Source organism: Opisthocomus hoazin, chromosome 2, assembly GCF_030867145.1.
Source record: "Opisthocomus hoazin isolate bOpiHoa1 chromosome 2, bOpiHoa1.hap1, whole genome shotgun sequence".
Taxonomy (NCBI): domain Eukaryota; kingdom Metazoa; phylum Chordata; class Aves; order Opisthocomiformes; family Opisthocomidae; genus Opisthocomus; species Opisthocomus hoazin.
Window position 1 is genome coordinate 10,792,780 of NC_134415.1, and position 15,922 is coordinate 10,808,701.

General features: G+C 40.8%; 1 protein-coding gene across 7 annotated transcripts in view; it reads right to left on the reverse strand.

Annotated features, from left to right (window-relative positions):
- RGS7 (regulator of G protein signaling 7) overlaps positions 1-15,922 on the reverse strand; it is a 266,918-nt gene that overhangs the window by 68,396 nt on the left and 182,600 nt on the right. For all 7 annotated transcript variants that reach the window (XM_009933299.2, XM_075412522.1, XM_075412521.1 and 4 more), the window contains one exon: positions 8,977-9,028. In XM_009933299.2, coding sequence (XP_009931601.2) covers positions 8,977-9,028 — 52 coding nt within the window. The remainder of the gene's footprint in view (positions 1-8,976; positions 9,029-15,922) is intronic.

Sequence of the window (15,922 nt, forward strand, 5' to 3'; positions counted from 1 at the left end):
TCTTACATAAACCAAGGGCAAGAAAGAAACCAAATTTCAAACTACCAGAGAGCTCAAGAATTAGAAAAAGGCAAATTCGCCTTCAACACACAAAAGTTCCCAGATGACACTGGCTTGGGAAAGCCCTGCAGCATGACAAAAAGAGATATGGAAGAGAAGTCACCCAAGCTACATAAACTATAGGATCAGATAAAGAATATCCTGTTGTAGACCCTAATTTAAAATTGCATCCATTGAATTATTTCATATTTCTTGATGTTATCATAATGCTTTCAATTTGCTTTCAAGAATTTAACACCCTGCTTTAGCACCAAAAAAAAAAAAAAGCTTTCTACCTCCTCTTAAGGCTCTCAGATTTAAGGGGGGCTCAAATGCACTTGCTAAAATGCTTCTAAGAAGAGAAGCTGCAACAAGTCCAAATACACTGATTTGGCATAGCAACCACTTAGGGCATGTGCAATCCAAGGCAAAGGTGAGGATGTCAGGAGATGGAGAGTATTTTCTTCTAAACTGAAAAAAATCTGCTACAGGGATGGCATAAAAAGGTGACCATTACTTGAGAAAATGGGCAATTAGTAGCCACCTGGCAAAGGGCTATCAGTGGCAAGAGAGTGCATGACTACAGGAAAAAGCATTTGTTGTCACTGCTTCCTTCATGGACTGAAAGCTCTAATTTCTATATTGATAATGAAACAGACAAACCTATTTAGTTTATTCAACACAGTAACTTGAAAGCATTCTGAAAATTATGAGTTATGTTTATGTCAGAACTTATTCTGGTAAAAAATTGAATTTATAGGGGACCTAGATGCAGATTATCAATGCTTTTCATAGAATCATAGAATGGTTTGGGTTGGAAGCGACCTTAAAGACCATCCAGTCTCCACCCCCCTGCCATGAGCAGGGACACCTTCCACCAGACCAGGTTGCCCAAAGCCCCGTCCAGCCTGGCCTTGAACACTGCCAGGGAGGAAGCAGCCACAGCTTCTCTGGGCAACCTGTGCCAGTGCCTCACCACCCTCATCGTAAATAATTTCTTCCTTATATCTAATCTCAGTCTACCCTCTTTCAGCTTAAAACCATCACCTCTCATCCTACTGCAACAGGCCCTGCTAAAAAGCCTGTCCCCATCTTTCCTACAGGCCCCCTTTAAGTACTGAAAGGCTGTAATAAGGTCTCTGTGGAACCTTCTCCTCTCCAGGCTGAACAGTCCCAACTCTCTCAGCCTGTCTTCATGGGAGAGGTGTTCCAGATCTTTTTTGTGCCCTCCTCTGGCCCCACTCCAACAGGTCCATGTCTGTCCCGTGCTCTGGCCCCACTCCAACAGGTCCATGTCTGTCCCGTGCTGAGGGCTCCCCAGACTCCTGGGGGGCGTCTCACCAGACCGGACCAGAGGGGTAGAATCCCCTGCCTCGACCTGTTGGCCACACTGCTGGGGATGCAGCCCAGAGGATATAGTTGGTCTTCTGGGCTGTGGGCACACACTGCTGGGTCATGTTGAGCTTCTTGTCATCCAACACTCCCAAGTCCTTCTCCTCAGAAGCCTTTTAAAGGACTTTTAAATTAATGCTTTAAAAATAATGTTGCAGAAAACATGAACATGGGTCAGTTACCTTTTCATATGCATGCATAGAAATGCATTGGCCAGACACATTTTCCATGTTTCACATATTACGAAATGTTACATATTCATGGAAAGAAAAATTCAGGTAAGTACAAAACTTGGAAGTGGTGAGCTGATTGAAATGCATCTTCAGGAAATGCCTCCTGCTTACAGAACCCTCACTGTGGCAGTTTGTCAATATCAGAATTAGCAAGGATCAGAACAAAATTCAGGATATGCTTGTTGAAGTGAGACTTTCTTTTCATCATTTATATGAAATATATAGCTCCAATGGGTGTTTTACGTAGCTCTGCAGAGAAATATAATGGGACATGAATTCAGAGTGGAAAAAAATTTTGTGTGTCACCTCTTCCATCTTTCTGCTAATCAAAGTCCCTTTCCTAAAGCTCATTTGATTCAGTTGTGCCCAGATTAAACTTTATGCACAGCAAGCACTGGCCCCAGACACATTTTCTTGAGGGAGAACTCTCCTTGATAGACTGTACTCCTCACTTAGTCCTGCCATCAAGTTCTTAGACAATACATTCTCTATACGTAGTTTCTCAAAGCAAAGTCACTCACTTAAGGAGCCACGACCCAGTCCTAGCAACAGTTTAGCACATTACTTGAGTCTGGGGTAAAGAGTCTGTTTCTTACTGCACCTAGAAATCCAGCAAAAACACGACACAAACCGCATGACCCCACAGAGCCGTTCTCCCAGACCGCACTGCCGCTGTGCCCTCCCGAGTCGCGAGTGAGTTCCCGCCGCGCCCCCCCACCCCCGCCGGAACCCAGCACGACGGCACATGGTATGGAATACCTGGCTCTGTTTGGCCAGGTTGGGGTTGGGTCAGTCCACCCGGCTATGCCCCTTCCTGGATTCTGGTGAAAATTAACCCTGTCCTGGCTGAACCCAGGACAGGACCTAAGAGGAATGCTTGTAGGAGTCATCGCTGATGTACTCTGTTTGACAGTAGCTGTTGAAAAAATGGGAACCGGGCATCAAGAATCAAGATTACAGAACTGCAGAGCTCTGCAGAAACTATTTACACTGGTACATTTCTCCTGATTCTCATGGCATAAATTTTAATAAATACATTTTTATTCATACCTGACAATTTATATTGAAGAAATGCTATTCTGCTACCATTTTTCCCCCAAGCTACTGACTCATATTTATGGATTGATTTGGAGAGATGCTGAGTACATGCAGTTTTCCAGCAGAGTTCAGGTAAGCAATAAGGCTTAATATTTCTCAAACAAATTGCTTACTAATAAGCTATTGCCAAGGAAGTCTTGCCTGAGCATTTGGGCAAAGAAAGTATATAATGCCTCCTCTGTACAGTTCTTCTTCTAGCTAGTTACTCCATGATAAAAGGTGCAGCAAGACAAATGAGTGAGAAAATTCACAAAAAAATTTTTCGTAAAGGGATTTGAAGCTAGGCACATATAATAAGTAGGCAACAAACTCTAGAGAGAAAAGTATATGAAAATTTTCAATATGAGAAAAAAATGGCTGCAACTGCTTTTTGTGCACTGTGTACTCTTCAGCATGACTACAAGTTTGACAGAGGAGAGGTAGATAAGCCAGGTGCGATGGCTCGTGTTCGGAATGGAGCAGCAGAGGCTGAACACAGAGAGGTCTCTGTCAGTTTACCCTTAAGCAATAAGAAGGTATCATTAGGAAGGAAGCTTTGCACAGACTGACCTGTTAGCTGATTATCAAGAAAATTTAAAAAAAGATAGATTTTGCTCTTCTAAAAATGCTGGAGAACAATGGCTATGAGACAACAGCTTTCACACAGGAAAAGCAGATGGTTTCCTTATTTTACTGTAACTCAGACTGGATAACAGTCATGAATATCTATAGAACTGCCACAGAATTTTACAGGCAGCACTTTTCCAGACAGCAAGCTTACACTTTTAAAAGGAGCAATTAATTAAGGCTTTTTTTTTTCTCCTATAAGTGCTCTAATTTCCTAGAAGATTGCCTTTACAGCACACAACTTTGCCTGGAAGGCTACTGAAAAGATGTACATTTATAAAATTTGTCCTTTCCACAGCAGCAGAATTTAAGAATTTGCATTGAAACCGCCTTAACACTATAAGGGACTGTGCCACTTTCAATATTTTATTCTGTCTCTCCTTTAAAAATGCTTCTTTTTTTAATATAAAGTCAACTGTACATCACAGATACTTTTGAGTTTAACCATCAACAAAAGTGCACTAGAGAAAATGAGTGAAAGTTACTAATTCCTCTTCATATTTTATACACCTGAAATTCTTATAAGCCTCTTACATTGTCACAACTATGTTAATTTGTTTGCTTAGGCCTGAGCTTTTCAAACACAAAAATAATTGCTATTTTGTTGCAAATGGAATTTTCCCCTAACTTTTCATATTTCTTATCTCATTCAAACAAGAGAACAGTAAGGAACAGATTCCTCAAATTTGCAACAGCTGTGAGTCACCAAACCTCCAAGAGAACCTGATAGGTCCCATGAGAACCGAGGCCAAATGCATATGAAATAACAATTTCATAAGTGGCATTATATTTCCCCTTTCTGAGATGCAATGGACTTAACAAGTGCCCATATTTAATTAATTCCTAATGACATGAACTGTTTTTAATCTTCCAGAAAAAAAGTCTGTCAGTTACAAAATTACATCTGTAAGAAAAGAGATGATTACAGGTAGGTTGCATGGTCAGCCATTAGCTGCGTTCATTTCCAGGGCTAGCTTTCTGAACTGAGATCCAACTCTACTTGTCACAAAACCAAATCATAATTCAGGAACATGACTTAACTCACAGGAAATAAAAAGTGATTTGAACTACACTGGCCTTAATAATAATAATAATAATAATAATAATAATAATCTGTATATGTCTTTTCCCACTGAAACCAACGGGATTCTACACAGAACAACATGTCCCGCACGGGTGGACTCCAAGACATATGGCATTAAACCAAGTATCTTCAACAGATGGAATGTACAAACCTGCCTTTTTAAGAATTATTTGCCATTTGAGGCATCTCTCCTGAGTTCTCTTCTAGCACTATTTTCAAGAAAAAGGGAGGGAGATTTTCAGCATTCTGTGAAAATTAACAGTTTCTTAGTAATCTCAGAATGATCAGACAGTCAATATTTTGATAGTTAAAATCAAAACCAAAGGCTACACGATTCCACTCTGACATACAATAAATTAATCCAAGCCCTCTTTTTGCCACCATCACATAGCTAGCACTGCAGTGTAGCTTTATTATGAGAACGGGTCTCCAGATTATTGACATTTTAGAAGATTCTCTTTTCATGCCTTTTTTCTTCACATTTTCTTCAGAGAAATATGTTTTAGTGAAAATATTTGATATTACCAGCTCACATGGAATAAGAAATTATATTTTAGAGAAGATACTAACGTATTATAAAAAGATGTAAATATTATTTGTTTTTGAGTTAGCTCTGGTAATAAATTAACACATGCAGTATTTCAATCTCATTTAATTTCTAGCTTAAGATTAATTGCTTTCCTGGAAGTATGCTACACTCTGGACAGTAGCCCACCTATGGTTGAGTAATGGAAAACGGTTGGGACTAATTTTTAAATTAAAATAAATCTGTAGTGTGTTTTCAAGACTTGTAAAATTAGGTCTATAACAAAGAAAGTGCTTTGCTTTGTTAATAACTTTGATAAAGGAGGAATACAGAGAAAGCCTACTTCTTGCTGGCCTTGAGAGACTCCTAATGCCTACCACAGTCATTAGTTAAAGAAGGTGCAGTTTCAAGCTTGTTCAGGACCAGCTCATGAAAACGGAAGCACTGCACAGCACCATAATACATGGCAAGCATGAAATGCATTTGCGTATCTGTAATAACATAAATTCTATTTATTATATTTTCTAGGAAGTAACAGAATTACTGTGAAAATCTGCAGAACCTCTTTGGCGTGTATTTGAGGTGGAATTTATCCTTTAATATCCTCAAATTGTTTCAATCACACTTTAGATTTATTTTGCATTCTTGAATATTACCTGTTTGGTTTTTCTGTATTCCTCTGATGACCATTGCTTGCAACAGTGATGTGATCCTTTTTGCAAGCAGCTCTATTCAGTCCGCCCCTAATCTACCCTCTCTTTAAACTCATAGAAAGGTATAGAATCACATAATCACAGAATCATAGAATGGTTTGGGTTGGAAAGCACCTTAAAGCTCATCTGGTTCCAACCCACCTGCCACGAGCAGGGACATCTTCCACTAGACCAGGTTGCTCAAAGCTCCATCCAGCCTGGTCTTGAACACTGCCAGGGAGGGGGCAGCCACAGCTTCTCTGGGCAACCTGTGCCAGTGCCTCACCACCCTCATGGTGAAGAATTTCTTCCTAATATCTAATCTAAATCTGCCCTCTTTTAGTTTACAGCCGTTTCCCCTTGTCCTATCATCACTACAGGCCCTTGTGAAAAGTCCCTCTCCATTCTTCCTGTAGGCCCCCTTCAGGTACTGGCAGGCTGCTATAAGGTCACCTCGGAGCCTTCTCTTCTCCAGGCTGAACAGCCCCAACTCTCTTAGCTCGTCCTTGTAGGAGAGGTACTCCAGCCCCCTGATCATCTTCGTGGCCCTGCTCTGGACCCGCTCCAACACATCCATGTCCTTCTCATGTTAGGGGCTCCAGAGCTGGATGCAGTGCTCCAGGTGTGGTCTCATGAGAGCGGAGTAAAGGGGCAGAATCACCTCCCTCGACCTGCTGGCCACGCTTCTCTTGATGCAGCCCAGGATACGGTTGGCCTTCTGGGCTGCAAGTGCACATTGCCGGCTCATGTTGAGCTTCTCATCCACCTGTGCCCCCAAGTCCTTCCCCTCATGGCTGCTCTCAAGCCACTCTCCGCCCAGCCTGTGTTTGGGATTGCCCCAACCCACGTGCAGGACCTTGCATTTGCCCTTGTTGAACTTCATGCGGTTCACGCAGACCCACTGCTGCAGCCTGTCCAGGTCCCTCTGAATGGCATCCCTTCCCTCCAGCGTGTCAACCACACCACACAGCTTGGTGTCATTGGCAAACTTGCTGAGGGTGCACTCAGTCCCACTGTCCATGACCCCGACAAAGATATTAAACAGCACTGGGGCCAGTACTGACCCCTGAGGTACACCACTCATCACTGGTCTCCACCTGGACATCGAGCCATTGACTGCAACTCTCTGAGTGCGTCTACTGAACCAGTTAGTTATCCAACAAGCGGTCCATCTGTCAAATCCATGTACTTCCAATTTAGAGATAAGGACATCATGCGGGACAGTGTCGAATGCCTTGCACAAGCCCAGGTACACAATGTCAGCTGCCCATACTTTGTCCACCAATGCTGTAACCCCATGATAGAAGGATTCTCAGGCTACAAGGCAAATACTAATTTCTTGGACTGGGAAGATGCTAACCTAATAAGAACACTGTTGAAAAGTTGTCTTAAAAATTTATTTTTGTGCAAATGCTCTAGCATTAGCCAATTCTGGTGACACACAGCCACCTTGAGCAGATATAGTGCAATGCTCTGACCCTGTTGCATGGGGTAGCTGCAGCTGGGTTTCTTACAGGGTTGCACCTTTGGCTCATGGCTTGGAAGGAGCAATGAGATGGCAGGGCTGGGGCTTTTCATTCCTTCACCCCTCTGCAACAGAAGTGCTTAAATTCACCAACTGGAACATATTTTACAGGTCTAATATTTAAATCTCAAAAGCTCTCAAATGAGTCTACTGCTTAACAAAGGCATCTCCCAGAACGATGAAGAAACTGATCCCAAGTTTAATTCTGTATTTCTGGCATGCAAAAACTGGACAGATTATATAAGATCCTATTTATTGACTAAGGTATGTAATTCATTCCCTAATCCAGTGTTTAGCTGTGACTAGAAAGTTAGTGTCTCCTAATTTAGATTAAAGGATATTAACAGAAACTTTCTCAGCCTGATCTCAAGTTCAGACCTGTTAAGCATATATTTACTTATTAAAATCCCCCCTGGTAATGAAATACACATTACAGCTGAGCAACTCATTGTCTCTTAGAACCATAGTAAATTACTTTCTGATCTTTAACATATTAGGAGACTATACTGAAGTGCTCCTCTGAGAAAAGCAAATAACACTTTCAAGGAAAGGAAAAAACATTCTAATACATGGTAAATCAAGCATTTCTCCTTCAGCAACCAATTTCTTCATATGGAGTGGCTAATCACTCAGGTATGATATGAATTACTCTTCCTTTGTGGCTTTCAATAATTATTTGCTTGGCATCTTCAAATCTCAGTATTTTAAAGAAAGATGAACATTTTTCTCCTTCTATACAATGAGGAAACTGTCACCATTTTTAAACTCTACCTTGAAGGCACCCAGCTCTGCTGAGAGTCTCAGCTTGGAATTGTTTTATTTAGCAACATATATGAAATAAAACTGTGTCCGCTGAGGAAAGGAATGAAGCGTCTATTGGACCCATCCATCCCTGCAGTCTTCAGCTCCCAAAGGCTGAGATTGAATCCATATTACAAGTGAACACGCATCTATATTTCTGAAAAGCTGTAAATAGAGACTTTCAAAGTTTTAGTTTTTGATAAGGTAACCTATCACGTGCATGCTTAGTTACTTAAATAAGTTACCTGGTCATCAGATGAGCTGAGTATTTACAGTCTGGATTAGAATGAACAGGAGACTGTTCATAGATAATCCATTTTCTTTAACAATTCAGTCACTGTTTGGTGTACAGAGGCACCTAATTTTGGTTATAATTTTTTATGAGTTTTTTTGTAATACTTTACTACCTAATATCTTTGGATTTTCCTGCCTAAGCACACATCAGTAATTACAATGTGTAATTTATGAATAAAACCCCAAGAAACAGGCAAATAAACAAGGTATTTTCTAATATAGTTTATATTAGAGCCACACTAGTTTCCATAATAAATAAATTTCCACTTGACGTATATCAGAAATAAGAGATCAAACCTAGGCACATCTTTGGGTCTTAGTCTGAGAAGAACTATGGCACAACCATCAATTAGGTGTCCTCCGCTTCACTGAGACTTTGTCACTGTAAATAATTACACTTGTTGGAGCAAACAGAAGATGTAAATGGCAAGGGAGTTTTTGATGAGTTTTGAGCGTTTTTTTTTATTCCTCAGGTCAAATCCAAATCTGACTTTAATAAACTTTCAGTAGATTTTTAAAAAGGTAACAACACATTCATTTCAATAGCAGCAATTCTTGCACAGGAATCATATGACATATAATTATGTTTTTAACAGTGGGATGATTAAACAAGACAGACTGCAATGATGTGTTCATTCATATAATACATAATTCCCGAAAGAAATAGGAAAGATTTCTACACTGACCATAGTCTGTGTTTTCCGGCTCCCAACAATTTGATGGCCAAAAATAGGGTGTCTATAGACAAAACAAAAAAGTAGGGAACTCAAGTTAGACAATGTAAGCATTATACAGTCCTTGGATTGATACTGGTTTTCAGAGTTAATTTACATTTTTGGTAGATCTATTGTACCGTTAACTTGACAATTCTGAAATAGGCATCAAAACAGAAAATTACTTTTTTATGCTTGTTTATTGCACTAGTGTCAGAATGGCATTGAAAAAGAAGAACAAATTGTTCTTCATATTCTTAAAGTTAAGGGAACAAAAAACACAAGGTTAGGTAGTGAGGTTGTCTTTTTCATCTTCCCTAGTAACATACCTCTCACATGTCCCGAAGAATCAGTTTTAGAAGGTGAAAAGACTGAAGATACTTTAGGCTACATTCAGTTCTTGATTTTGGAGAGTTTTCATGAGTATATATTAATATTCAATACTCTTTCCTAGGAGTTATTTGTTTAGAAATGCCACGAAACACAACCTGTTTTCACAAAGTTATCAACGTTCTTTTCATTTGTTCAAGTCTATTTTTTTTCTAATTGTCTAGCCATTGTGATTTAAAATATGGTTTTTTTTAATGGAAAGCAAATAAAAGTGTCAATAACTAGTTCAATAGTATCCTTATTAAAACTGCGCTATTGTGTAATGACAAATACACAATAAGGGTGTATTGTTAAGATAATTCAGTTCTACCAGATGAAGACTACAAGACCATATAGGCATTTTTCATACACATAATTTTTCAAATGGCAACTTTTTTTTTAAATGCAAAGGATTACGGTATTTTATACATAACACTTTCATATATATATATGCATACACACATATACAGAAAAATATATCTTATCTGAGCAGATGAATTAATCTCATTAAATACGTGGACTGGTCTGAGTGGTATTTCAAAACACAAATGCTTCCTTAGGAAAAACTTCTGCTTTACTCTCTGTTTCTTACTGGTTTTTCTCAAAGATCTCCCAGCTGCAAAAGCAGTAACCTCTCTTGCTGCCCACGTCCCTCAAAATTGTTTTAACGTTAATCTGGAAACCAACAGAGCTGAAGGGTGACACATTCACACCTACTGTCAGGTTAAATATATATTGTGAAAAATCTCTATTGTAACAATGACCTATCAACTTCAATAGGAGAAATTTAGAACTTGCTATTTATCAAGCAACAGCAATGAGTTAAAGGGTAAAAAAGAAACTATCAGAAGCTAACTTCAAAGGCTGGGATGTGTTTTCTGGTAAGCTGTTTTGTGTAATGGAGCAGCAAGAAGTCATTCTCCTATCAACTGTTCCTTCACAATGGCACTGAAATCAAAGTGACCAGTAAAAGCACAAATGGAAAGAAGAAGAGGAACCCCTAAACAATGAATGGCAGCACTCAGCGAATCCTGGAGAAGCAAGAAGCTATAAAAGTGATTTAATAATGTCAATTACATAAAGCATAAAGTCATCATAATTTAAATATATATTCTCAGACTCAGGGATGGAGAACAGTCCTTGCTTAGAGGCATGAAGTGTACCTTGGGAGAGGCCCAAGAAGAAGAGCACAACTACATCATTTTCCTGCTAACAACAACTTTAACCTCTGTTTATGGGTTCAAGCTGAGCTTCTGGAAAAAGGATGCAGCGAGGGTTGCTAAATACATAGAAACCATATCCACTCAGGCAGCTCCTGAGCTGAAGCTGGCTGGGACTCAGATTTTATTTAGGGAGGAGTAGCAGTTGTGGTGGAGGATGGCTGGAGAAAGGTGCAGGGGAAGAGCCCTCTCAGAAGTAGAGACAGAGATTCTTCCAACTGTGGGTATACCTGCTACAAATTCCATATTAAAACTCCTCATATATACTTAGGATTTCTCTTAACAAACTACATATACTTCCATCCCAGCTGAGATTAAAAAATAAATTCTGTCTTCTGATTTTGAGCAAATCCCAAAATTGCTTTTGGCATTCGTTTCACACCAGGCTATGAGGAAATACTATATATTCATGACTATATGTTTATGATGTAAGAGGAGGACAGTTTTTTTCATATGTAACTGAAAATCTACCCCCAGCCAGTAAGAATACTGCAAGAAATAGTTCTGAGAGGCTCTCACAGAGATTTTATCAACCAAGGACAAATCTGATATTACCATTTTCAGTATTCAGTTAAAATAACACATTGAACTTTTATTGGGACTTGCACAGTGGTGGTGGAGGGATTGTGGGTGCTAAACAAAGTATGAGAAAGGCGGCAGGATCTTCAGTGCTGTGGAACATCACTTCAGCTCACTAGGAGGCAAAGGTAGCCAAGATTTTTCTGAAGGATTGAAAGGTGTGTAAATGCACCGAGGATACTTCTTCCTTTCTGAAGCTGAATGAAACTTTCAAGGCAACAGATAAAATAGATTTTGTTCCATTAGAGAATACTTCACCAAGACTTTGCAGGTGTGTAGTGCTTGGAGTGAAAGCAAGTGCGGGATGAGATTGGTATTCTGCAAAGATGAGCACAGCAGCACGAGGGCCAGCAGCTTCAGGGAACAGGCAGAGGAGATCTCTCAGGAAAGTAAACTGAGGGACAAGTAGATGGCAAGGAGATGGCAGTTACTGAAGGAGATCATGCTAAACGTCCAAGTACCTTTAGAAGGAAAGCGTGGTGACAGGCCAGTGTAACCACACTGGCAATCTCCAATCAGCTAAACACGCAAAAGAGATCACGGAAAAAGCACAAGTTAATGTATATGCTACAAAGGATGTGTCTAAGCCCCCCTGCGATACCAAGCATCTGCAGACAAAAGCAGAAAAGTTAAAACAGAAAATGAGTTTTAATTAGCAAAGCACATGATAAGTCACAATAAAAGGTTTCAATAATTTGTTATAAGGTAAGCAAAAAGAAACCCCAGCAAAAGGAAAACATTATGATATGAGACAGGGGTTCAAATAACAGTTAGTACAGGTAAGTACAGAAAATTATTAAACGCCTTCCTTGTTTGAGTCCCCAGAAGGAGGGAGACTGTGGTCATGTGAAGCTCTTTCTGCCCAGGAAATGACAGGCAGGCGTGAGCTCTCTGTGCTGTTGCTCTGAACTGCCAGGCACAAGCTGCCTCTGAGCTGCAAGCGTGACCCTGCCTGCGTGGTGCTCGGTGCATTTAATGGGACCCGCCGAGAAGTCCAGCTCATCAGATGTAAGGTGGTCAGAGATGCCCTCCAGCCAGCTGGCTCCCAGTGGCAGCAAGGTTCAAGGCCACCTTGCCTTCAGCTCTGTAAACATGGCCAAAATTAATTCTGACGTGAAGACTATAGGGCAAAGTACAGGGAAAAATACAGGAAGAGAAACACTTCTACGAGGTCAGACAGTTCAGGTTAGAGGGCTGATGAAATTCAGCACAGAACACTTAAGCAATTCTTGTGTTTTCATGCGGGTAAACTGTGTTTGTTTGTAGAAAACCAAAAAGCCTCACCAAACTAAAGAATGACTCCTGGTTCCTCAGCACTGGGAATATGTATGTGTAAATATTATGATAAAACTTTTGCTCTGGTCCTTCTCTTTCTCCCCTACCTCTAACCCTCTGTAGTATCTAGTATCTAACTGGCAAGTGTTATCAAAAGTGTTGGATTGTCTGCATGATGTTTAAAAAGGTGCAAGTTACCTGAAGGGCAACTTATATATGGAACAAATATTCATTCAAGTAACCTTTGAAACACAGGCAGTTATTTAAAAAAAAAAAAAAATCACATAAGGCAGAGGAACCTCAGAAGACTACAGCAAGGGGAAGGTCTACCTTTTTCTGAAAAGGGGAAAAGCTGAATTTTTCTGTATTCTTATCTTTCTAGATCTAGTGTCTAGATTGAACAATTGTAATACACTACCCTTTTCTGAATCCTTCAAAGCTAAAGGCTACCAAAATTTGGATTTTTCAAAAACATATTAGGTCACTGACAGCTAAAGCCCTTACTAGATGAGAAATAAAGAGTAGATTCTATGTATTTTGACCAAGGCAAAGTCCTACATTCCTTTCTTACCGGCAAGTAAGGAATTATGCTATCGCCATAAGATATGTGCTCAAAATCAGCTACAGCTGTTGATAAAGTTATATTCAAAGAGCAGATAATTATTATTCGCTTTCAAAGCAGGAAATGGCACTGGTGGGTGCAGACAGAAGGAAAATTCTCCTAAAAACAGGTACAAAAAATAGTGGCAAAGGACAGGACTATGACTTAAACAGAAAGAAAGCCAAAAGAATCAAGAAAAACCTTTAAAAAAACCTAGACACTGAAAATGAAACATGGTAAAAAATCAGTTTCTGATTAAAGGATTTTTGCAATGTTGTGATTGTATGGAAAAAAATCCATCAACAATAAACCTGTGTGTAGTTAAAATGACTGATGCTTTCTCAAACTGTATTCCGCATTTTCTTGCCTAACTGTTTGGTATTAACAGCCACAAAGTTCTGGTCTTAACCTACCTCGCCATGTGTCATGCACACTGGATAAACTGGAATAGTGCTTGATAAATTGTAGCAATAAAAGCAAATCTCAACCAACATCACTCCTGGCTGAGAAAAGACCCACGGAGGAACCTCATCACAAGTCTCCCATGATAGTATGACTCAGTTATTAGAATTAAGATACATTACATTAAAATTTTGGGGAAACGTGTATGAAGGCTCCCGGTCAGGCTGGCCCTTGAGTGTGCCATCCAGCCCCTCGACTGTCTCCGTCCTTCAGCGGCATGCTCTGAGTGTATCCCCACCACTCTGAGCTGCAGTCCTCCTCCGTCCCAGGACCTCGTGGGCTCCTGCCTGCGCAGAGATTTATTGTCCTAACCTCTGCAATCAGGCAAGTTAACATGGAGCTTGCACAAGATCTCAGACAGAAATCCCTGGAATCTTTGACTCCAAAAAAGTAATTTTCCTACAAACATAGTCTCAATTTTACTTTGTCCCTTAGATGTTACAAACCTCAAATAGTTTAATCACAGAACATGTGACTATAATGTATGTGTTGTGTTTACAGCTTTCCACTTCTGTTTCAAAAGTCTCCACAAAATTTCACAGTCCAGATACTTAATAATCCCTTAGAAGAATTTGCTAGAGAGGTTATCCATTAAGAAGATTTGCTATGTTCAACAAGGAAAGATTAGGAAGTAAGAGGAGTCCGATAAGAAGTTCCCTGGTCTCATGGAATGAGGTCAGGAACAAGAATAGGAGGTGTACGCAAAGGAGAAAGCTGCCTGCTCTCATCTGATCTATTAAAAAACTTTCACAGCAATGCAAGGAGGCTCTGCCCACATAAACTAGCTGCCCATGGTTTGGATGGGTGTACTCTCTGCTGGATAAAGAACTGGCTGAATGGCCGAGCCAAGAGAGTGGTGGTGAATGGAGTCAAATCCAGCTGGCAGCCGGTCACGAGTGGTGTTCCCACCAGTTTTGGGTCCGGTCTTGTTTAACATCCTTTGCAATCATCTGGGTAAGGGGATTGAGTGCTCCCTTGCAGATGACAACAAGCTGGGTGGGAGTGTCAATCTGCTCAAGGTTAGGAAGGGTCTGCAGAGGGATCTGGACAGACTGGATCGATAGGCCGAGGCCACCTGTATGAGGTTCAACAAGGCCAAGTGCTGGGTCCTGCCCTTGAGTCACAACCACCCCATGCCAAGCTACAGGCTTGGGGAGGAGTGGCTGGAAAGCTGCCCGGTGGAAAAGGACCTGGGGATGTTGGTCAACAGCCAGCTGAGCATGAGCCAGCAGTGTGCCCAGGTGGCCAAGGCGGCCAACGGCATCCTGGCTTAGATCAGAAATAGTGTGGCCAGCAGGAGTAGGGAGGTGATGGTGCCCCTGTACTCAGCACTGGTGAGGCCGCACCTCAAGTACTGTGTTCAGTTTTGGGGCCCTCACCACAAGAAGGACATGGAGGGGCTGGAGCGTGTCCAGAGAAGGGCAATGAGGCTGGTGAAGGGTCTAGAGAACAAGTCTTATGAAGAGCGGCTAAGGGAGCTGGGGCTGTTCAGTCTGGAGAAGAGGAGGCTGAGGGGGGACCTTATTGCTCTCTACAGCTACCTGAAAGGAGGTTGTAGTGAGGCAGGTGTTGATCTCTTCTCCCAGGTAACTAGCAACAGGACGAGAGGCAACGGCCTCAAGTTGCGTCAGGGGAGGTTTAGATTAGATATTAGGAAAAACCTCTTTCCTGAAAGAGTGGTCAGGCATTGGAACAGGCTGCCCAGGGAAGTGGTGGAGTCCCCATCCCTGGAGGTGTTCAAAAAACATGTAGATGTGGCACTTTGGGATACGGTTTAGTAGGTATGGTGGTGTTGGGTGGATGGTTGGACTTGATGATCTTAGAGGTCTTTTCCAACTTATGACTCTTGTGAAATTACTTTCTCTATACTTGGACTATGCAAACAACGCTTGGTTTAACTATTTCCTACAAATCACATACCCCAACTACACTGTAGAAGAACTATAACATCCCTTGCGATATTGCATATTCCTATAGCACAGATATTATACAATCTATGTGCCTTGTTTTTTGATCTTGAAACCCTACATAAGTGAAGATTTTCCCTAGGAGAGTTATGGACGGGGTATAACATGTTGTACCTCAACACTACCATTTTCAAAGAGAAGATTATGAAATATCAAAGGGTTTTTGTGACATGTAGAAAACGTGAAGGAATTATCAAGCTTAAAAATTTTACTTTTCCTCAGAAGGAAATGTGAAGCAGTTTGTCATGAACAACTATTAAACAGGGAACGTTTGTCATTTTGCCATGACATCCTACTTCTAGCCGGAAGGAAGGTGGGTGGTAGAACAGTTTGGGTAAATCAAGTACTGTTTATCAGCCCAGGCAGAAATAATGCTGCCAGTTTTTACCAGTACAATTTTAAGGCACTTTGTTTAATTGTATCTGTAATTTGAATAAACAGCCAGC